This window comes from Trachurus japonicus, chromosome 6 (assembly GCF_045865225.1).
Source record: "Trachurus japonicus isolate A0001 chromosome 6, Traja_1.0".
Classification (NCBI taxonomy): domain Eukaryota; kingdom Metazoa; phylum Chordata; class Actinopteri; order Carangiformes; family Carangidae; genus Trachurus; species Trachurus japonicus.
Genome location: NC_140912.1, coordinates 22,873,562 through 22,896,253, shown reverse-complemented (window position 1 = coordinate 22,896,253; position 22,692 = coordinate 22,873,562). Strand labels below are relative to the sequence as shown.

The window sequence follows — 22,692 nt, the reverse complement described above, 5'->3', positions numbered from 1 at the left end:
GTGGCTTCAACCTGCCTAAAAGCAACAGCAACGGGCACCAGAAGCTGAGGAGAAGGAGGATGAGGAGAGGGTTAAAAAAGAAACCCTGCTATAACACCGCTCCGTGAATAAAAATGAGTGATGAGGCGATGTCCAATACGAGGAGAAGACCGTGGACTGTTCCCCGGGACGGCCCTCCACCACCGAGCAGGAGGAGCAGGAGGAGCAGGAGGCGGTGTCTGTCGGCTGGTGTCTTCCTGGGAGGGTCGGTCACGCTAACCAGCAGAAATCTACTACTTCCGGTCGCGCCTTTTCACAATCAAATAGGCTACTGGACTGTCTGCTCAGTGCTCAAGTCACAAAATATGATGTCCCATAAAGAATGTCTTTTGTATTATTTCTTTTTCTTTCTTTCTTTTGTCTATTGCAATAAGAACATTCACAGGAAAATCTGATTATTATTATTTATTTTTTTGATACAATTAGGCCTACACAAAAAAAGTGACACCTGCTTAGTAGTATTCAATTCAATTTTATTTATAAAGCGCATTTCATGCACAGGGCAAACTCAATGCGCTTTACAATAGTTAAACAATTATAATACAATGCAATAATAGTGCAAACAATTAAAAAAGTGCAAATTTAAAGACAAAACAAAGCAACATCAAAACAGTATCACATACACTTATATAAATGCTCAGGGGACACATTGGTATACACATGCACGTACACACACACACACACACACACACACACACACAATTTAATCAAATGCAGTTGTGAAGAGGAAAGTTTTTGAACTTGTTTTTAAATGTGGTCACTGATGTTGCCTGTTTTACTATCTCAGGCAGCTTGTTCCAGATGCGTGGGGCATAGATGGAAAAGGCTGCCTCCCCTTGCCTATAGTGTTACTACGGGGGATGACTAGATTGCAATTACTTGTGGATCTAAGGGTATGTGGTGGTGTGTAGTTGATGAGCATGTCGGTTGTACTGAGGTGCAGCTTTATAAACCAGGAGCAGAATTTTGAAATCAATTCTTTCTGTCCAATGTCTCTCTTGACCTTAAAAGTTAAGAGGATAGAAAGCTATTTGGAAAATAAGTGATTTGTTTGGTTCATTATATTATAACTATTGCATGACTTCATGCAATAACGAAATGCATGATCCATGAAATCAGTAGGGCTACTGTATATTCTCAGGTGCCAGACCAGCTTAGGGTGCATTTCTGTTCATTGCCTCTTGGCCTTAAAAGTAAGCCTTAACAGGTAACCTGTAGGCTATTTGAAAAAAAGGTGACTTGTTTGGTTTATTATATTATAGCTATTGCATAACTCCAATATTGATGCAAATATGTACTGTTAACTGAAGTCGCAAAATGATGTCCCATAAAGAATGTCATTTGTTTTCTTTTTTTTGCCTTTTTGTCTATTACAATAAGAACATTTACAGGATTTTTTTTTAGACATGTGCACACAAAAAAAGTGACAGCCCTGTACATTTCCTTTCAATGCCTCATGACCTTTAAAGTTATGATTATGAAGATAGCTACCTATTTGAAAATGAGGTGATCTGATTGGTTTATTACATTACATTGCATGACTCCAATATGCAAATGATGCAAATATGTACCGTTAATTCAGCCTTTAGTCTTTAGTCAAGTCTTTTTTGTGTGTTCCCAGAGACGATTCTGTTGTATTGTGAGTTTCTTCAGCTCATGTGGATTTGAAGGTGTTGTGCGTTTTTGTTCTGCATTACTGTATAATGTTACTGCAGATGTTTTTCAGTTATTCTCTGAATTTGTGGTGCATAGTGTCGTTGTATCTTGAGAGAGTCGCAGTGCGATGAGTGGCCTAAATGAGTTGGATTTTTTTTTTTTTTTTTAAGAAAATCCTCAACACTTTGGAAGTGATCAATCACAGCAGAGCACATGTGTCGAAGTGATTTTTATTTATCAGTTTAATGATTTTGAACTGCATGGGACAGTATTACTCACGGGGTTTCCTGCAAAAACAGTTATAGGCTACTCAGTTTTCATTTTCTAGTTCACTCCGCACTAAATGGGCCATGAAAGTGAAAATCTGTTGCAATCCCACCCTTAAGCGACTGTTTTGAAGTACTGCTTTACTTTGAAATTACTTTCTTGTGTGCCTCTTGTCAGTTCCCTCTTCTGTGATTGCCTGGCCTATACTTAGTTGTGTTTCACCTGTTCCAGATTATCCTTGCCCTGTTCTTCTCTTCCCTGTATTCCCTTGCGGTTTCCAACAAGACCTGCATTTGGACTTTCTGTTTTTGTTCCTGAGCATCTTCTCTTTTTTTTTTTCCTTCTTTAAGATCAGCTGTGTTTAATTTCCTGCTTGCCAGCGTGTACGCCTTGGATGTTCTTACATTAAGTTAAGCATAATGTCATTAACCAAAGCCTTAAGATGCCTTTTGCTGCTCGCACATTTGTTGCTTGCACACTGGTAACATAGCTCATTCACCAGTACAATTTTCTATGTTCTCTTTCACCTTTTCAGAATAATGATGTTCAAGGACAAGTGGCCAACAGAGCTGATCTGCCTGTAGGTATAGCTAACTAAAAAAGGTTAACTTAAAGAGTGAAAATTAAGTTGCTATAAGTCTGTAGCATCATATCAGCACTGGAGCTGAATGTTTCTTGTGCTTTGTTTCAACACTGACTTTAGATTTCACACTAAAGGTCTACGTGGCTTAAGGCTGCTTCAGTTCAGTGCTGGGAACCAGGTCCAGGAAGGAAGACTTTTATAAGTAATCACTTTCTCCTCTGGCTGTTCTTCCTCTCCACAGGTACTACCTCCTCTATGTTGTTATATTTGTATTTTAAACGGCTATTCATGTCAGACATGGTCTGCTACATGAGATTACTGTAGCCTACTGTACCTTATTAGGGCTTCAGGTGATCTGGTGCATTCGTGGAAAATGCAGGCTCACAAGGAATTCAGAGATTGTCTTTGTTTTGTTAACTCAGTGCAGGAATTTATACCTCTTCCAAGTGCACCATTACTTGGTTAATATCTCCTGCATTGTCTGAGGTAACAAACTCTCTTCTTTGTCAGCAACAGCACAGACAAAAGACTATAGGCTACATAATAAAAACTATTGTTGTAAAAAATGTTTGGTACATCCTCATCTATAGGCCCAATCAGCACAACATCAGAAGAATATCTCAATGTGATGCAACCCATTTCAGTGTTACACTTGTAGAACGAAGACTTGTGTTTGAGAACTGCAAGTACAGCAAAAGAACATTGAGTACAGATATATTATCTGAACACATGCCCAATTTAAGTCATGTACTGAGAAACTTCAGGTGTCTGGGTATTTTTTTGGAGTGATATGATTAGCAATAGCTGACTGGAGGATGACTCCTTGTTCCTTCTGCAGATTCAAAACAAGGTCATAAGGCATTGATCATCTATGAGACCAGAGTGATTTGATTTTGTCCACCATTAGGATAAACTGTGAGACCAAACCCAATTGTTGTGAATTCCCATGCTGTCTATATCTGTCTCTGCTGCACCATATTAATCTCAGCTGTTGTATTCAAGCAAATTCCCCTGTTTTATGACCATTTGCAGGCAGGTAGGCCTAGTAGCTTTGTCTCAGTATTATTTGTGTGACCAGATTAGACAATTGTTGTCTAATCTAAATTAAATATATGAACTGTAAATATGAAACAACATCCAGAATTGTATTTACAAAACAGATCAACAACTGCACAAACAAATTCTTTCCGTCTGCAGCTAACCTGCCCCCAGAGGGTAGAGGAAATAGTGATGCTATCACTCCAGTAAAATGTAATATTCAGTTTGGAGGAAAAATGTGCCTGTGGTTACTCTTTTTTATCCTCTAAGATAAATACAATAAAAACCTGGCCTCTGTCTTTCAGGGGCACAGACTAGTGTCGTTTCATAGTTTCATAGATGGGAGCTGGTCTGATTGACAAACAGTGTCACCTCACAGGTTATACGTGAGGGATGAATTTGTGCTTTTCTGGTATATTTAATGATATATAGCCTATATATATATTTTTTTTTTTTTGCCAAGAATAAGGGGATACCACACCAGACAGAACAATCTGGGAAAGTGCACTATAGTCTATTTTGGATGCGTGTTATGGATTGTGGCATGGATTTTCTCTGGAGACTGTGGTTTCCTCCCACATTATTCAAGAACATCCAACAATCTATATTTAATCTATATAAATAAAATCCCTGTATTTCTCCCAACCATCTGTGTCCTCTCTAGTTAGTTTGAGAGGCTGCTCTCTCATAATATCAAGAAACAGATGTTTAATATTGCAGTTAATGTTTTAAAAAGGTAACACTTCCACCTGCTGGACATATGGAGCAGGTGCAACAACACAACTGTACAAAATGCAACCAATCCTCCATTGTCTCCCTGCTCATGACAAAATACCAGTTTTTGTTAAAATTACCAAAACATATTTAATTTTTACATTTTATACTAGTAATGAAAGGGCGTGTTATCATTAGTCAGCTAAACTGGAGCCTTATGAAAAGTTAGAAACTAGCTACCATTTGTATTCAGCTGTACAAACTTGACATAATTCAGAAACTCTAATAGAATGGAGATCAAGATTATTTATCTGCAGAGTCTAGAAAAGGAGAATGAATTTGAGGTGATGACAGGCATATGCAGCTAACATTACATGTATAACCCATGTCAGGGGACGTGGAAACATGATCCATAAATGCCTGTTTGAACCTTATGCCCTAAATGTTTGGAAGATATTCTCGAATGCTTTACATTTATTAAGAGAGTAATTTGTGTATTTTCAGATCCAGTCAATATCTGCAAGATATTTTGTGAATTTTGACGTAGGCTATGTATGCTATTTTATTTACCCTTTTTTTTCATAATTGTGGAGATTGTTTCATATTTATGGATTATGCATCAACTCATTGATTGTCAGTCTACTCACACAAATAATCCTGGGCAAAACTTGGGCATTACTATATTAGCAGGCTACTGGACAGAAAATTAAACACTCCATTCAAATTAAACTCTTGTCATTCAAAAAAAAAATGGTTTGAATTAGAAAATAATAATGATATATAAAAAGTCAAGTAGGCGTCATATATGGCTAAATTGAACAAATATATACTGTATAAAGTGGAGTTTGATATCTGCTGAATGTGTGTGGCGCTCATGGATGTATTGGTGGCGCTCTGCAACACGGGTTGAATTTCTATCAGGCACGGTGTGGGCCACCTCTCATGACGTCATTTCGCGAGCGACGAAGGACCCACAAACGGCGGCCCTTCGTCGGCTTCCTGGAGTTTTGCTGCAAAAGTAAATGAGTAAATGGAAACTTTATCCATCTGAAATCTGAATCATCTTGATTAAACCTCCGGTAAATATTTTATTTTATAAAACTACATCTTGTCCGTAATGAATTGAACGCTGTATATATGTGAGGTTTGCACCGAACAACCCGTTTCCAAGCAAAAATAAAACCAGAGGATGCGTCAGTCAAAAGTGGCGCTTCGTATGAATGGGATCCCGCTGAATACAACAAGTCTAACGTACACGTAACGTAACGTGGTTAAACGTGTGCACGGTTGTTCCCCCTAAATAATATTTACAATTGCAAAGCATAGGTGATGGTAATCTAATCCTTACAATAAATTATATATTTTGTTGTAAACACAAGGTAACTGATGAAAGTTAGAGGTTAACTAGCTAGCTAACGTTAGCATTACTCTGCGGATTGCAGGCATGTAAACAAAACGTGTTTTATTTATCCTGTTTTTTTATACTTAGACTCTGCGAACTTCCTAGTGGTTTATTTTGAAGTGTTTATTAGTTTGTAGCTGTTTTTAATGGCACGGCTTTCTTACAAGTGTATAACATAGCTCAAGGTGAATATCCCTCCAAACAGTCAGGCACTTCATTTGTCAACAACAGTCCGCCGTAAATTTGCATTTATCGGATTGTCCAATTTCATATGGAGTTAACACTTTACATTCATTAATATTATACATTCAATTTGTTAAAACTGTATTCGTTTTCCTTTCCTCCGGTACAGTTTTTCGAGCCGGGCCAAGTGCTCAGTCTGCTGCTCCAGAAGAAGCTACTGATAGGCAGCCATGTTTCTCTACAACATCACCCTGCAGCGCGCCACTGGCATCACCCATGCCATCCATGGAAACTTCTCAGGTGAGCTAACTCGGGATGCTTTTAATGTTTACATAGTTGATGATTGCAATATCAGGGTGTATCACTGTTTATTTGAGATAGTTGTGGTGCTCAGCTACTGCATGCAATGGATTGAATGATAGTTTCATCCATTGCATGCAGTAGCAAAAATATTAATGTATTAATGTTCAATTATCCCTGAGTTTGAACCATAAACGATTCCTGTTGGACATGCTAAAGTATCTTAAAAAAATGAGTTGTTTTTCTTTTGTTTTTGTAGGAACCAAGATGCAGGAGATTGTTGTTTCCAGGGGGAAGATCTTGGAGTTATTGCGTCCAGATGCCAACACTGGAAAGGTGCACACTCTGCTCACAGTGGAGGTGTTCGGCATCGTTAGGTCCCTGATGGCGTTTAGGCTCACTGGAGGAACCAAAGGTACATAACCATGGTTATATGCGCTTGTGTGCATGAATCATTATTGGTTTCAATGACGACGTAGCTTGTTACATGCACATTTCTAGCCACTGTTGTAGAATGTTTAAGTGATAAAACTTCTCTCTGTTTTGCTGCAAATGAAAATGAGATCATATGTTTGACCATGATTTTGTGTTTTTTGTATTTGTAGATTACATAGTTGTGGGAAGTGACAGTGGTCGTATTGTCATCCTGGAGTATCATCCATCGAAAAACATGTTTGAGAAGATCCACCAGGAAACATTTGGAAAGAGCGGCTGTCGGCGCATTGTCCCCGGACAGTTCCTGGCTGTTGACCCAAAAGGCAGAGCTGTTATGATAGGTACGAATGCAAAATTATTGCCACAAGATAAGAATTGCTTGGGTGGTAAAGCTTGTACCAAATGCTCACGCAGAAACAGGTTCGTTTTAGTGGTGGACATCTGGTAGAGCCTACATACAGAAAACTCTGAAAGAGTTGGTGCAGTTGACCCAGATGGGAAAACCCTGATGGCAGATAAAGCAGAGATTATTAGATTTATTGTTAAATCCAGTTCACTGTAAGTTAAATGAAACTAATGTGTTGTCCTTCCTCTGTCCAGGAGCAATCGAGAAACAGAAGCTGGTTTATATTCTGAACAGAGACGCAGCTGCCAGACTGACCATCTCCTCTCCACTGGAAGCCCATAAAGCAAACACACTGGTGTACCATGTAGTTGGGGTCGATGTTGGTTTTGAAAACCCCATGTTTGCCTGCTTAGAGATGGACTATGAGGTGAGTTAATGAAAACACTTGCTATGATTTCAAGAAAATAACAGAGGATTATCACATGCATGACACTGATGTAGATGCGTCGAGTTTTAAATGCGCTTCTCTATTGCTCGAGAACGAACACACAACACTGCTGGCTGTGAAAATGATGAGTTTTCATGTCTCTTCTCTGAATAAAAGCTGAAGAGAATTTAAATCTCTCTGATTCCAGCAGAAACGGAAAGAAAGCTATCCTCTCAGCATATTTTAATTTATTTCATGTAGTTTTTAAGAATCAAAAGTGAAGCACAACAAGAATTTGTGCAGATCAAAGTCGATGTCCCTACATTGTCTAATGATAACTATAATTTTACAGCTTTTGAGCCTGTTTTTTGAAATTTCTTTGTTCCCAGGAAGCTGACAATGACCCGACAGGAGAAGCTGCTGCTAACACACAACAAACGCTCACCTTCTACGAACTGGACCTCGGCTTGAATCACGTGGTCCGCAAGTACAGCGAGGCTTTGGAAGAGCATGGAAACTTCCTCATCACTGGTAAGCATTTGAACACAGGTGGATCTTAAGGGGGGAAAAAAATTAAATTACTTGTCAGTGGCTGGAAAAAAGGCGGCATGCATGCACAATAGAGCTAAAGAAGAGTATGGTGCGCAAAACATACTGGGGTGAGGGTATTACATTAGGAGGATCTATTTAAAATACAGAAGTTTTTCATAAAGGATTATTATATAACTTGTGTGTGGGCATAGCTGTATGAATTAAAACACATCAAAGTGTTGTAGATGTGATGAGTTTGTCATGTCTCTTCTCTGAATAACTCTGGAGACAATTCAACATCTCTGATCTCAGCACAAGTTTGCATTCATGCATTAACAAGCAACATATAGGAGCAAGTTGAAAAACATCTGAATGTAAAACAGGCCAAACTGCTTTTGTGCTCCAGCTGTTTTCACTCTTATAGTAAATGCTTAAGAAAGAAACGTACCCCACTACATGCTTCTCTCTGTTTTAGTCCCCGGTGGTTCAGACGGGCCCAGTGGAGTTTTGATCTGCTCAGAAAATTACATCACATACAAGAATTTTGGAGACCAGCCTGACATTCGCTGTCCGATCCCACGACGCAGGGTGAGTCTTTCTTTTCAAACAGAAATGCATGATGTAAAAAATGAAACTGCTGAATGTAAAATCTAGTTTAGCAATAAGTGCTCAAAGATGGTTACAGAAGCAAAATTATAATACAGACCAATGTACACTGTCAAAAAGAAATGATGAGATGGTGTTTTTTCCCCCACTTATTTTATTTTGAAAATTTGCCTCTATGCTCATGAATTCATTCTGCTCTGTCTGCTTCTTCCTTCCTTCCTCCTTTGTAGTACTTTGTAACTTACATGCAGGTAGACACACACACTCTGCTGGCTGTGAAAATGATGAGTTTTCCATGTCTCTTCTCTGAATAAAAGCTGAAGAGAATTTTAAATCTCTCTGATTCCAGCACAAACAGAAACTGGTGTTTTGATATCAGGCTTTGTTGCCAGTGTTAATGTAAATGCTTATGACTTACTGCTTAGAAACTTTGTTGAAAACAATCGCTTGATTGTTGTCAGTAGGGGCTGCTGCTAAAACTGATCGCATGTGTGTTTTTACATACATACATTCCTCTCAGGAGAGGTTTCATTACATATACTTGTTTGTACTATAAAGATGTGTCAGTAAAATTGAAAATAGGGATAAACTGCCAGATCATCATCAGCTAGTAGATAAGAATGAATTCTTCAAGTCACCGATCAGCTGTGGTTAATACTCTGCTCTGTCTGTTTGTTTCTTCCTTCCTCCTTTGTCCAAATCTACAGAATGACCTGGATGACCCCGAGCGTGGCATGATATTTGTCTGCTCAGCCACGCACAAGACCAAGTCCATGTTCTTCTTCCTGGCCCAGACTGAGCAGGGAGACATATTTAAGGTTACCCTGGAGACAGATGAAGAAATGGTAAGCACAGTTTGAAAAAAAGGACGTTGAGTTCTCTGTTATGGCTTGAATGAACTCCTGAAGGTTCAATTTGGATGTTCTCAAGGATGAAGTCATTATTATGTTTTTGGTGGTTAAAGGTCACATCACTAAATGCAGTTTAAATTTCTTCCCTTTCTTACGATGAGCTGTACTTTACACTTAGAGAAAAAAATAACTTTGAGTATTCACTTCAAGTCTTTACTCCTGTATAATAATAGTTACCTGAAATAAATCACAATAAATACATGAGAAACTTTAGGTTACTTTTCACCTGGTGTTACAATCTGTTTTGTATAACAGTCTCTATCAGCTATGACAGTACAGTGTTTCTGGTTTTAAAAGTCTGTGTTTTGTCGTAGGTCACAGAAATCAGGCTGAAGTATTTTGACACGATCCCTGTGGCAACAGCCATGTGCGTCCTGAAGACTGGATTCCTGTTTGTGTCCTCAGAGTTTGGGAACCAGTAAGTTAAAAGCCGTACACCAAATATATTTGTTGTCACTTTAACTCTTTCAGTTAATTTGTCTCGCTTTTTCAAAAGAGTGAGTCATTTTTCCATTTTGTGTGTGTTCTTTCCTGAAGGTCAAAAAATGTTTCTATAGGTTTAAAAAATCTGTTTTGCTCTCTCTTTGATTTCTATAGTTACCTTTACCAGATTGCGCACTTGGGCGACGATGATGATGAACCCGAGTTCTCATCTGCGATGCCACTGGAAGAGGGAGACACCTTCTTTTTCCAGCCCCGCCCGCTCAAAAACCTGGTGCTGGTGGACGAACAGGAGAATCTGTCACCCATCATGTCCTGCCAGGTGAGTGTGCCGAAGATTCAGCAAGAGGATAGAAAAATAGAGCGAGAGAGCAGCAACACTGTGCTCTGTGTGAAACTTTGATTTTGATTTGAACGGCACAGTTGTTTATGTGTTTGCTTTGTTTCTGTGTGACAGATCGCTGATTTGGCCAATGAAGACACACCTCAGCTGTACGTGGCCTGTGGCCGAGGACCGAGGTCTACTCTAAGGGTCCTTCGGCATGGACTGGAGGTACGCACGCACTAATGTACTTTGTAACTTACATGCAGGTAGACACACACACACACACACACACACACACACACTGCTTGCTGTGAAAATGATGAGTTTTCCATGTCTCTTCTCTGAATAAAAGCTGAAGAGAATTTTAAATCTCTCTGATTCCAGCACAAACAGAAACTGGTGTTTTGATATCAGGCTTTGTTGCCAGTGTTAATGTTAATGCTTATGACTTACTGCTTAGAAACTTTGTTGAACATTATGAAGCCGAAGAAGCTAAACCAGTAGTTCATACTAGTTTAGGTGTGCTCTTTGTTATGTAAACAAACTACATCCACATTTTAATTTGATGGTTAATGTTTTAATCGTTTGTTTGAGGGCAGTAAAGTGAAACTAAATTCATCTGTGGTGGTGGACGGACACAGAGATTTCCTGTGGCTGTGTTCGTTCAGTGTCACATGTGCAGTCAAACTAGATGTTTCTATTACAGCCCAACTAAAACATTGTTGAAATAAGTTGTTAGTGTCATGATAAATCTCAACTTTTGTCCTCTCGGTCCTGATCAGGTCTCAGAGATGGCTGTGTCGGAGCTGCCCGGTAACCCCAATGCTGTATGGACAGTACGCCGACATGTAGAAGGTAAATTTTTTCACTTCCCACTTCAATCATTCTTCAAAATCATCTTTCTTCACCTTCATCTTTCTGTCTGTTGTCTTGTTTCACCTACTGACTCAAGGCCAGTGGTTGGCTGGTTGAGCAGTATCTCATGACTGCTGCCGTAAAGGCGAGAAAAGCTGCATTCAAAAACAATTAAAACACTTGAAACACTTCATCAAATGTAATAGTTCTCAAAGATTTATGGTGCCTGGGTCTGGATGTGCCGATTAGTGACCTCTGGTCCACCACTTTGATTTACGCTTGGAAGTACCGATGTGTGTGAGCAGATGTTCAATGTTGGCCTTCCTGTGTCTACATTTTGTTTTCCAACCACATCTGGTAGATATTATCATTCGTTTGTGTATATGTTGGACATGGGAAAGGAATAGCTAATTTCACAATAATACTCATGATATTGACAAATATCTGCAGACATTTAATTATTTTGTTTATTCTGAATGTGATTATTTATCAGAAAAATGTTGATTTTATCACTCTGCTATGTTTTATTTTAAAGGATTGTTAGATAAAAGTCAGGTGTTATGTCATCAGGGATTTTACATGTTTGGATATATATGATAACTGTAATCTTGTTTGCTCTCAAAATGTCACTATAAAGTGAAAAATTTGACACCCAGCTCAGAATAGTCTGTTGCATTTTTTTTTCTTAGATACACTCTTTTCTTTCCCTTTTGTCCTTTAATTGGTCACATATTGTCTTAGCACAACTCCATCAGTGTTATCTTTCTAATTATTACTTGTCTGACTCTGGGTTTTTCTCTCTTCCGTTTACCATCAGATGAGTTTGACGCCTACATCATCGTGTCTTTCGTCAATGCCACTCTGGTTCTCTCCATCGGGGAGACCGTAGAGGAAGTGACGGATTCCGGCTTTCTGGGAACGACGCCCACTCTCTCCTGCTCGCTGTTGGGTGAGGACGCCTTAGTGCAGGTGAGCTGACGACAAATCTCTAACATTTCCTACAGTCGCAATCAAAACAAAAAGGTGAATTGTTAAAAAGGAGTTGCCTCCGACTCCATTTTTGAATCTAGGCTAAAGACATGTTTTTACTCACTGGTCCTTTTGTTTGACAGATCTTTCATGTCTTGTGATATCTATAGTTATATATTTGTCCTTGGTTATTTATCGTTGTTGCTGGTACTTTTCTTTTTGAGACTTTTTACACATCTTGTCCTTCTCTCTTCTGTGCCGCTCCGCGTCCCCACACAGGTGTACCCAGATGGTATCCGCCACATTCGAGCAGACAAGCGTGTGAACGAGTGGAAGACTCCTGGTAAAAAAACGATTGTCCGCTGTGCTGTGAACCAGAGGCAGGTGGTCATCGCCCTCACTGGAGGAGAGCTGGTGTACTTCGAGATGGACCCAGTAAGAACATGACTGTGTTTTGTTTTCTGTTTTTTGCGAGGCAATAAACATTAACTCGGTGGAAAACTAGTTTGTGTAAATGTCGACAACCATGTAACCTGTTGGTTTCACATTTCACAAAAGGTTTGAAACATTGATCCTTTTTTTTAAACCCACTAACTGGTTAGTTTTTATTTGAGGAAATAAAAATAGATTGATAATGTACAGATGGATAGACAGACAGACAGACAATTATTATTTTTGTTGGTTTGACTGATCACAAACTGGGAAATTCTTAAGTTACAGCAGTAAAAACTACACTGTTGAACAAATAAATGAGAATACAATACATACAAAAGCATAATCTAAGAACTAATCAGAGTATAAGTCACAACAATATACATGTATATATACTTTGTACACTATCCAATATGCATCTGCTTACGGTACATACAAATGCATGTGTATGTATATGCATATTGGATACTATAATCAACACAGCAGAAAAGTGAGATGGCCGCGTTGTTGTGTCATAATTGTTCTCTTTGTGGTGTTCCCTGTCCTTTCTCTAGTCGGGTCAGCTAAATGAATACACAGAGCGGAAGGAGATGTCTGCAGATGTCGTTTGCATGAGCTTGGCGAACGTCCCACCTGGTGAGCAGCGCTCCAGATTCCTGGCTGTTGGACTGGTTGACAACACTGTCCGAATCATCTCCCTGGACCCCTCGGTATGAAAGTTTGTCAATTGACTTTTTGTAGTTTGGGAAAAATTTGAATTCCTACCAGTTGATTTAATTGTTTGTTTGTTTGTTTTTTTTACCAATAGCTCCTTATCTAAACACACCTGTTTCAGTGATTGACATGAATTTCCCTCAAGCCACATATAAGTTCTTTAGTTTCTTCTCGGGTCAGTAACAAGTAATATCCATGCTTGTTCAGATAAGTTACATTTGCCCACAGGGGAAAACTTGATGCCACAAGAAATTAGACTCCTGTTTTCCAAAGGTGACCAGTCAAAAACCCTCGGGGGAGGGAAATATGTATTTCTGGGGTTAATTTGAGAGGTCTGCCACAGCCAAAATGATAGTTGGCTTCAGCTCTTTATATGCCCATGCCCATGAACAAATAAATCAGTGCAATTTGCTTATGTTGTAAACTGTCAGTCAGAAACTAAAAAAACTGAATGCAGTCCTGATAGATTTTATTTGATAACCTAATTTATTTTGAGAATGTGATGTTACACAAACTGAAAATTTCAATTTTGGCACGAGAGGCGCAGCAAGATGCTTTTTAACTCAACTTAATCACTGATTATTTAATATTCTTAAAAGCTCCAATTATTATTGATTTACTGAAGCAACTGAACAATTAATGTTTAAAAGGAAGTAATCTCTTGGTTTTTGATTGATTCGTATGTCGAGGGCCGCCTGCCTGTTGAAATAGGTTTAACCCTCTGGATCTTTGTCACATTCAGGACTGTCTACAGCCGCTGAGTATGCAGGCCCTGCCAGCCCAGCCCGAGAGTCTGTGCATCGTAGAGATGGGCGGCGTCGAGAAACAAGATGAACTTGGAGAAAAGGGAACCATCGGATTCCTCTACCTGAACATAGGACTTCAGGTATTTTTCCTCATTCAATAACTTGATTCTGAGAGATGGAGATTTTTGTCTTCTCTGATGGACATAGATACTTTTTGCAGAAACTTGCAAAAAGCTTCTTGCATTGGCCAAATCAAGTTATAAATCTTCTTAGATGCTGCTAATGTGTTGTGGTGTGAACAGTACATTATGCATGTATATATGGTTAGGGGAGAGGAACATCAACACAGCTACTTAATAATGTTTGTATTTTTTTAAATTATTTTATATTTGTGGTTGCTCAAATTAATGCAAACAATTAATACATAGAATGTGGTAACGAATAAAGAAATCAATATCGGTGCTGATTCCTAAAACTGCAACGTCAGATGCATGATAAAGGATGACCTGCAGTGCTTTCTTGGTCCACCAGAGGGCTGTGCACCACTGGTTGAAACCCCTGTCTTGCAGATCGTTGTACAGGAAGAACTGTACAATAAACTGTCCTGATTACCTAACAACCTGTAATATTTTACCAGATGTTCAACCCATCCAATGCCAAAGTCAATGGCATCATGCATTTGATAAGTGATGGTAAAATAAAGTTATTGCTGATTAATGTTTGTGATAAAGTACTTTGGTTTGGTATTCTCTCTCAGAATGGCGTGCTGCTGAGGACGGTTTTGGACCCAGTAACCGGTGACCTGTCAGACACAAGAACACGATATCTGGGGTCACGACCTGTGAAACTCTTCAGAGTCAGGATGCAGGGACAAGAAGCTGTACGTGACTGATATTGATGTGTATACGTTGTCAATGCTTGGGGTGGGAATCCAAGTTACTCAGTAAAAGAGGAAAAACCTGATGTTACCTCACCTTTATTACAAAATGTGATTTATTTGCATATTGTTTTGGCTGCTGATCAAACTAAATGAGAATCGTGACATAAAATGTTTAATTCTAAGAGCATGGTTGGATTTGTAGTTGTTGTCAATCACATGATTAATTATAAACTGAGGATGAGTTGTAAATAATATTTTGGAAAAAAAATTACCCGCTTTAAAGTATGATGTTCTTATTGACAGGTATTGGCGATGTCCAGTCGTTCCTGGCTCAGCTACTCGTACCAGTCTCGCTTCCATCTGACCCCTCTGTCCTATGAGACTCTGGAGTACGCCTCTGGCTTTGCCTCTGAGCAGTGCCCAGAAGGTATCGTTGCCATCTCCACAAACACACTGAGGTATGGATGCACACTTGCAAAGAAGATATTCTGCTTCCTGTTGACACTGACTCATGCAATGCCCAGTGTATGTGATTGGTCAGCTATTTGCACAATTTTAGGTGTGGTTGTATGGACAGAAATTGTTTCTCATACAGAGCTTTAATGGTCATCTGTGTGGATGTAGACATAGCCATTCAGATGAACCAAACATTGCTGCCTGGGAAGTTTAGGTTGGGGCAGACAGCCGGGTGCCATGCAGTTGGGCCGGCACATATGGGGTTGACATCCACCAAGCTTTGATTTTAGCCGGCTTTACGACCACTTTGTGGAATGTTTTTATTGCACTTAAGGTAATGAGTTGTCAACGTGTCTCTCCTCTGCTCTGGTTTGTGTGTATTGTGATGGATGAAGACGAATGGCAAAACAGAAAGCCCAGGAGGGCATTGACACAAGGCAGAAAATTACATTAAAATGCAATTATAGACCAACACTGAGCTTAACAAAAATGAAGTGAAAAGACTGAAATTTAAAAAGCGAGTATTTAATTTTTCTTTGGGTTCAACACATGAGGCGGGTGCTCTACCAACTGAGCTAAGCACCGCCCCGAGCAGGGCATTTTTAGGTGAAACACTGACCAGAGCAGCTCAGAAAGGAAACTTTAATCTATCATCAGAGATTTGCTGTGCCCCTTTTTAAAAGTGATTTGCGACTGTCTGTCAGCACCTCCTCCTCATTTCTCTTCTTCTTATCTGTCTGGCAGAATCTTGGCCTTGGAGAAGTTGGGGGCCGTCTTCAACCAGGTGGCCTTTCCTCTGCAGTACACCCCCAGAAAATTTGTCATCCACCCAGAGACCAACAACCTCATACTGATCGAGACTGACCACAACGCCTACACCGAGGCGACCAAAGCTCAGCGAAAGCAGCAGATGGCTGAGGTACAAAGTCTGCCGTCAATGAGATGATGGTGTAATAATGATCCTGCTGGCCCGTGATGGTGATGCATTCATTGATGAGGAGATCATACATCATGTGCTTAAACACACACCTTCAGCAGAGCCAGACGACACAAGTTGCATCATGAGAAATAACTACTGATTGCAGTAGTTTTGATGCTTTGTGCGAGCCAGATAGTTTAGAGCGCAGAGAGAGACCACCCAGCGCGAGCATCTGTTTTGACATTACATATTTTAAGCCAATGTCTGAGTGTGACCTAGTGTTTCTGTTTTGGTGATTGATTGTGTTCAGAGTGGGGGTCAGCACAGCAGACTGAGCAGTTTCCTGGTTTTGTCAACATAGTTTATTACAGTGTTAAGGCACAAGTTTATAGAAGCAGTGAAGAGGTGAAATATTTTTGGGATTTATTTGGGGTATTTACCAGTTGAAGTGTTGCAGTTTTTTTTTTGAAAGAACAGACAGTATCAATGATGTTCCTCTGGAAGAAACAATAAGCCTGTGAATATTCTCATTTGTCCAGGTCATAGTTATCTCATTTGAGATAACTCTGGAAGAAACCAAAACATTTGAAGTTGCTGTGTATCTGTTTCTTGACTTTGACAGCAGTTCACCTGAGTTGACCTCAGGACTGCAACTAATCTAATCTTTTTCATGATCCATTAATGTGCCAATATTTTCTCACGCAGTTAGCTGTGCAATCTGTGAGATGTCAAAAGTGTTGTGGTGGCCCAAAATTAAAGGGGAACTATGCAAGTCTGGTCACATTTCTGCTGGTTTGCTAACCCTCCTCCTGGCCATGTGCATTTGTTTATAAGGAAGCTGGCGAGAAATCAATCAATAGAGTGGTACATAACTTTATATATCATATACAATGTTATGACATGTATATATGTGTAGTCTTATCTGTCATAAACAAGAGATTACGGTTTACGAGGCGCGTTTGTGTCGTTGTGCCGCAGAGATGAGAGCTGGGACACTGGGGCGGTGGCACTGATCTTGCAAAGTTGTTTTTCAGCCAAAAGACGCTAGGTAGAAGGCGGAGAGCCTCCATTCTCCCCGTAACAAGTTACATGTCATTTATTAAACCATCACAATTACTCCAAAGCTGTTCAATTAAGGTAAAAATCCTGCATACTTCCTCTTTAATGCCACCCACACGTTGTACCAGTCTAGTGCGTCATTTACAGAGTGCAACAGTATCATCATGCAAAAAGCTGCTGCTGCCACAATTGGATCGACCCATTCAGCTGACCTCTCCTCTTCTGTGCTGCTGCTGATGCTCTTGCAGGAAATGGTGGAGGCTGCTGGCGAGGATGAAAGAGAACTGGCCGCTGAGATGGCAGCAGCCTTCCTCAACGAGAATCTCTCAGAAGCCATCTTTGGTGCACCTAAAGCTGGAGCAGGGCAGTGGGCCTCGCTTGTGCGGCTGGTCAACCCCATACAGGGTTCAACCTTGGACCAGGTGCAACTGGAACAGAATGAAGCTGCGTTCAGGTGAGCAAGATACAACTCAGGTAGAAAAAGAATGTGTCTCTCTTAGTTTCTTTAATTTGAGCGATAGTAAAATTCACTACTTTGCTAGTGCCACCAAATCCAACTGTAATATTGTTTATTGTCTCAATTGAAAGTAAGAGGTCAAGGTCCCATGTGAATTCCCTGATTGACTTGTGACAAACCTGGTAAGAATCAATAGGATTCTGGTCATAGGGATTTTTGGGGAGGATGTTAGACCTCAGTAGAGATCTCTTAAATAAGATCTTTATTAGCCAGATGCAAGTGGATACTATGGGGAGCACAGCATCTGAGGTCATGGGGAAAGTTCATTTTCTGAAGTGTTACATTGATTTACACACTTATGCTCAACAGTAAGATTTCTCAAACTAAACAAATCACAGCGGTACAGTGGCCAGTTTTTTTTTTTGCAACAATTACGGCAGTTTCCTTGTGGCTTATGCATAGTTTGTAAGCAGCTAACTACTTACATATTATAGTAGTATATAATTTTGCTGACCTTGTAGGAGATGTTGCACGTCTTCTATCACCTGTTTTTGATTTTCTGTTTTGTTTAATTCTTTGTTTAAAAGTCACAGAAGAGCACATTCCTCACTTGTCCCTTTTCATGTGTTTAATATTTTCCAGTGTGGCAGTGTGTCGTTTCCCCAACACGGGAGACGATTGGTATGTTCTGGTTGGGGTTGCCAGAGACATGATTCTCAACCCCCGATCGGTGGCCGGAGGGTTTATCTACACCTACAGGCTGATAGGTGGAGGAGAGAAGCTGGAGTTTGTGCACAAGGTGGGTTTGACTGACGCTTGGTCTAAAATGAAATCCATCCTTTCCCTCTCTAGTTCGATGAAAAGAAAATAGTTTCTTGCTCCTTTTGTCCTAGTTCTTTTTACATGCAGTGCACCAACCTGGAGTGGGATTAGATCATACTCAGAAACCAATTTACACATAAGTAGAAATAGAAAAGGAAAAAACTGCAACATTTCAGTGCAGATGGCAGGAATTGGGAAGAAAAACAGCCTTTCTTGCTTTTGCTTAAAGTGGCAAACTTTGTGCAGTCTAAACAGGTAGCCCTGGACCTGCAGATCCAGAGTCTGCTGAACTGCAGCCAAAGGTTGAATTCCCTGTCACCAGAGATCAGTCTTAAGTGTTTCTGTCCACATCTGGCTTTAAAAAAAAAATCGATGTGGGTCTTGATTCACCATTTGTAACTTCCCATCGTCTTACACAGTCTTACAATTAGTTTTATCTACTTCAAATAGTAAAATATTTCACAATATTTTCAGTCCATAATGAAACTGTTAATGGGACCAATTACACTGTGGCACAGGATGTGGAGAAGGCAGTGCCTCAATGTGGTCAAGACATGTTGACTGTACGAAAGGAATGTAGACACACGTGGCCCAAGACCACTTCCGAATGTGGTCTGAATTACCGGATCTCAAACACCTGTATTAGCTGCAGCACTGGCCTGATGTTAATCCCAAATCTGAACAAAATCTAAGCTACAAAGGAATAAAAATGGACCATGGCCAATATGTCACCCATGTCACACTCGCCTAATACATTTTTTTCTTCAGAGGAGCTGAGATAATATCACATTACCTCAAAATGTAAGGTAGAGGTCGCTGATTGTCCGGAGAAACTGTTCTGCTAATAAAATACATCTGAGTAAGTCAGGTTGAGAGTGGGTGTGAGGGAGGGACAGCCCTAAGTAAAGTTCCAGTGACACGAAAAACACACATGTTATTGCCCGTCCGACCATGCACCTCTCCCCGGGCAATTCCCCGGTAACTTGAGCGGGGTGGAGGCCATCAGAGTGAGTCAGCCCACATGCAATTGTTACCTGATGTGGATTAACTGGGGAAATTAGTCATAAGTGTTGTGTTGCACAGTGGTGTCAGACACTATTTTTTCACACCGGAGGAAATTCCCATCCTCTAAAATAGATATGATATTGAATTTTTCTGGTTTTAACACACACTCATGCATATGGTTACCATACCCAGATTATGCATACACTTCCAACTCAGAACTACCAGTTCTTTTATCATTGCAGACTATGAATTTTGCTTTACGAGTTAATTATTTACTGAGTTGAGTTCTAAAGGAAGTGAAATGTTAAATCAGCAACATAAAATGACAAAGGTCACTCAAAAAATGGCCTAAAAAAACAGAGATGGGTTAGGGTGCAGATAGCTTACGTATTATCCAATTATCCAGCTCTACTGATAATGAGACGCTACAACTTCTCTTGACACTGTGCAGTCCGTCCCACCTGTGCCAAGTTATAGGGTAACTGCTTTGATAATGTCTAGTGACTCTGCACAGACTGGTGGTCCAGCTGCCTTTAATCTGTAAAACAACAACTCTTCCTTTCTCGGTGGCCTTCATTCTTGTTCAAGTTATCAGACAACACATTAATCATGAAATGTTGATCTTATTTTCAAGCTAGGGGTTCAGAGCCCTTTACTGTTTTGACATCATGTTGCAGCTTTATTCTAACATGCAAAAAAATCCCCCCATATCAATCTGGACCTGCAAAAATCAGAGACAGGTTTTAATCAGTTGTCCACAAAAATCTTAAGGTGGATGTTTGCAGTAACAGACTTTCTGTATCAGACTTGCATCCACAGCAGAAAGTATCTGCATCAGTCATATAGTGTTTAACGTGTCACTGTAACAAACAGTCCTGCAGTGGTAATGGGTGAATGTATTTGCATGCAGAGGCAAACAGGATCTGTCTTCATGGTTGAATCAAAATGCGAACTTTGATCGTTTTCACTTTAAGAGCTTAATGGTAGTAGTTGGTCTACAAACCCTCCAGTCATGACTAGAGTTAGTTGTAAAGGAAAGCAATCAAAGCACCGACAGGCAAAAGGAAAGTGCTTACGAGAACGGTTAACCGGAGTGTCATGAACATGGAAAAACATACTATAACATCACAAGATGCTGTAATTCTCCAGTAAGGAAATGTAATAATTTTGACTGTCAAACTGTGTCGTATTGTGATCATGGCGCATATTGGACAAGTATTGAAAATGTTTCACTTGTGACCAGTTTAATCTTGTTTGAGAAATGTAATTTAGAAAAATATTTTCAGTTTCTTGATAGGGCAGTTTTTAGATCACCAAGAATAAGTTACCGGTACTGCTTTTGTTTTAATCTATACCTACTCTAAAGCCATGATATCAGATCTTTCTATAGATCTCTCAACAGAAAACACAATTCACAGTAGTAGTTTTGAGCTGAGTTTTCACTTAAACGTTTATTTCAATGGCAGAAACATGGGAAAGGGATATTTCAAAATAATCAGATTGGAAGATTTAAGATCATCAGCTTGGTTTCCTGTCACAAGATTTGCTAAAGTTATTATCTTTTGCAGGAGGCCTTTAAAGGACAGAGTGTTACTATGCAGCCAGATACATGGTGTTTTTAAAGAAGTTAGATGCATTTCATTATCTGCTATATACTCTGTGTGTATAATTTTTAATATATATTTTTATACACATCAATTATTTATTTAAAACTGGAATTGCAAGGTTCAGTGCAGGGGAGGTACAATTTATAGTTACATATAACGAGTGCAGCTGCTTTAAATGTACATGGGTCAATACTATTCACAACAAAAATGAACCTTGCAGCACCGTGCATGGAAAACGGTTAATTACATGGCAAGTTAATTATCTACCAGTTCATCCCCTAATGCATTAATACCATTCGCAGCCCTCTTTGAACATGCCATTGTGTTGCTGTAATACCTGCACATTTTGGTGTGGCAACAAAACAGACAAACACTGAACCTTGTGGCCTGCAATGTCCATGTGATCAAAGCATGAATAAAACAATTTGTTTGCACAGGGTGGTACCCACAAAATAAAGGTTTTGAGGGATTTAATTTTCACCGTATGCAGTGAATTCCTCCTCAAATGAGCCTTTGAACTTTTATTTCCAAAGCCCAGGATAAATTGAATGCTACTGAATCAACTTACGGTATTTAGTTTAATGTTGGGGCATGGGACACAGAAACAGTAGTGTGAATGGGAAGTGCATGTTTTCTAAGTATTAAATTAAGTATTAAGTGTTTCTGTTCAAGATAAAGTGTGGAAGTAATTATTTTATGTGTTAATTCCTTGACATTAATCACCGCGGCCTCCAGAGCCAGTAAATTCACACACTCCTCAAACCCAATGAATGTCTCTAACTACCTGCGCCTTAAGCTGATATCCACATGAAAAACGGGTCTGGTATTCATATTCCTGACCCTGCTTCCAACAAAAGTCTTCAGTAAACTCTGATTACCATGTTAAATCCTCCTACAAAGAGTCTTAGCCAGTGTTTTCCTTCACACCTTCTTGGATCTTCCTTACAACCCAAGGGCCTCTGCAGCTTATGTCCAAATTGGTCTTAAAATGAGACATTGGACCCTTCTTCAAAAAGGAGCTTTTCAATTTAAGAGAATTTGAGCTGCTTCTGTTTAGTAAAATTTACATGTAAACATCAACTTTGCTGAGAGACCTTCCTAAAAATAATTGGATTAGTTGTGGTTTATCAATTCTCTGTTTTTGATTGGCAGACCCCGGTAGAGGACGTGCCTTTGGCCATTGCTCCATTCCAGGGACGAGTCCTAGTTGGAGTTGGGAAACTTCTCAGGATCTACGACCTGGGCAAAAAGAAGCTGCTGCGCAAATGTGAAAACAAGGTAAGACGGGACAGAGCAGCTAAAAAGCTTGATGAGTTATTTTGCTGTGTGATTGGTCATGTGCCTGCAGAGTTATACCCCAAATTTAGAAATAAAGATGTAGTAATTGTTTTATTTTCCTCAAACACATCTGTAGATCTGTTGTTGGGAGTTAGGTTTGTTTTAAAAGTTTGTTTTAAAAACACTGCAGTTGACATTCAACAACTTCTGCTCCATCCACACCAACACGGAAGAAATGCAACATTTTCCCTTTGCTTTGGTCTTGCATGCAAACTGTTTGTTTTCCACC

At 39.7% G+C, this 22,692-nt stretch overlaps 1 protein-coding gene across 2 annotated transcripts in view; it reads left to right on the top strand.

Moving 5' to 3' along the window:
- The first annotated feature begins 5,258 nt into the window (after nt 1-5,258).
- Nucleotides 5,259-22,692, top strand: part of sf3b3 (splicing factor 3b, subunit 3) — a 28,108-nt gene continuing 10,674 nt past the window's right edge. Inside the window, exons 1-22 of one of the 2 annotated variants that reach the window (XM_085779869.1) lie at nt 5,259-5,315; nt 6,052-6,182; nt 6,442-6,597; nt 6,788-6,958; nt 7,218-7,390; nt 7,780-7,921; nt 8,397-8,509; nt 9,235-9,372; nt 9,753-9,856; nt 10,036-10,201; nt 10,337-10,432; nt 10,987-11,059; nt 11,877-12,028; nt 12,308-12,463; nt 13,015-13,170; nt 13,917-14,060; nt 14,678-14,800; nt 15,104-15,258; nt 16,001-16,175; nt 17,483-17,688; nt 18,334-18,490; nt 22,278-22,403. In XM_085779869.1, the coding sequence (XP_085635995.1) occupies nt 6,113-6,182; nt 6,442-6,597; nt 6,788-6,958; nt 7,218-7,390; nt 7,780-7,921; nt 8,397-8,509; nt 9,235-9,372; nt 9,753-9,856; nt 10,036-10,201; nt 10,337-10,432; nt 10,987-11,059; nt 11,877-12,028; nt 12,308-12,463; nt 13,015-13,170; nt 13,917-14,060; nt 14,678-14,800; nt 15,104-15,258; nt 16,001-16,175; nt 17,483-17,688; nt 18,334-18,490; nt 22,278-22,403 (2,952 nt within the window). In that variant the 5' untranslated portion in view covers nt 5,259-5,315; nt 6,052-6,112. Of the gene's footprint in view, nt 5,377-6,051; nt 6,183-6,441; nt 6,598-6,787; nt 6,959-7,217; nt 7,391-7,779; nt 7,922-8,396; nt 8,510-9,234; nt 9,373-9,752; nt 9,857-10,035; nt 10,202-10,336; nt 10,433-10,986; nt 11,060-11,876; nt 12,029-12,307; nt 12,464-13,014; nt 13,171-13,916; nt 14,061-14,677; nt 14,801-15,103; nt 15,259-16,000; nt 16,176-17,482; nt 17,689-18,333; nt 18,491-22,277; nt 22,404-22,692 lie in introns of both variants that reach the window. The other variant, XM_085779868.1, reaches the window with a different exon arrangement.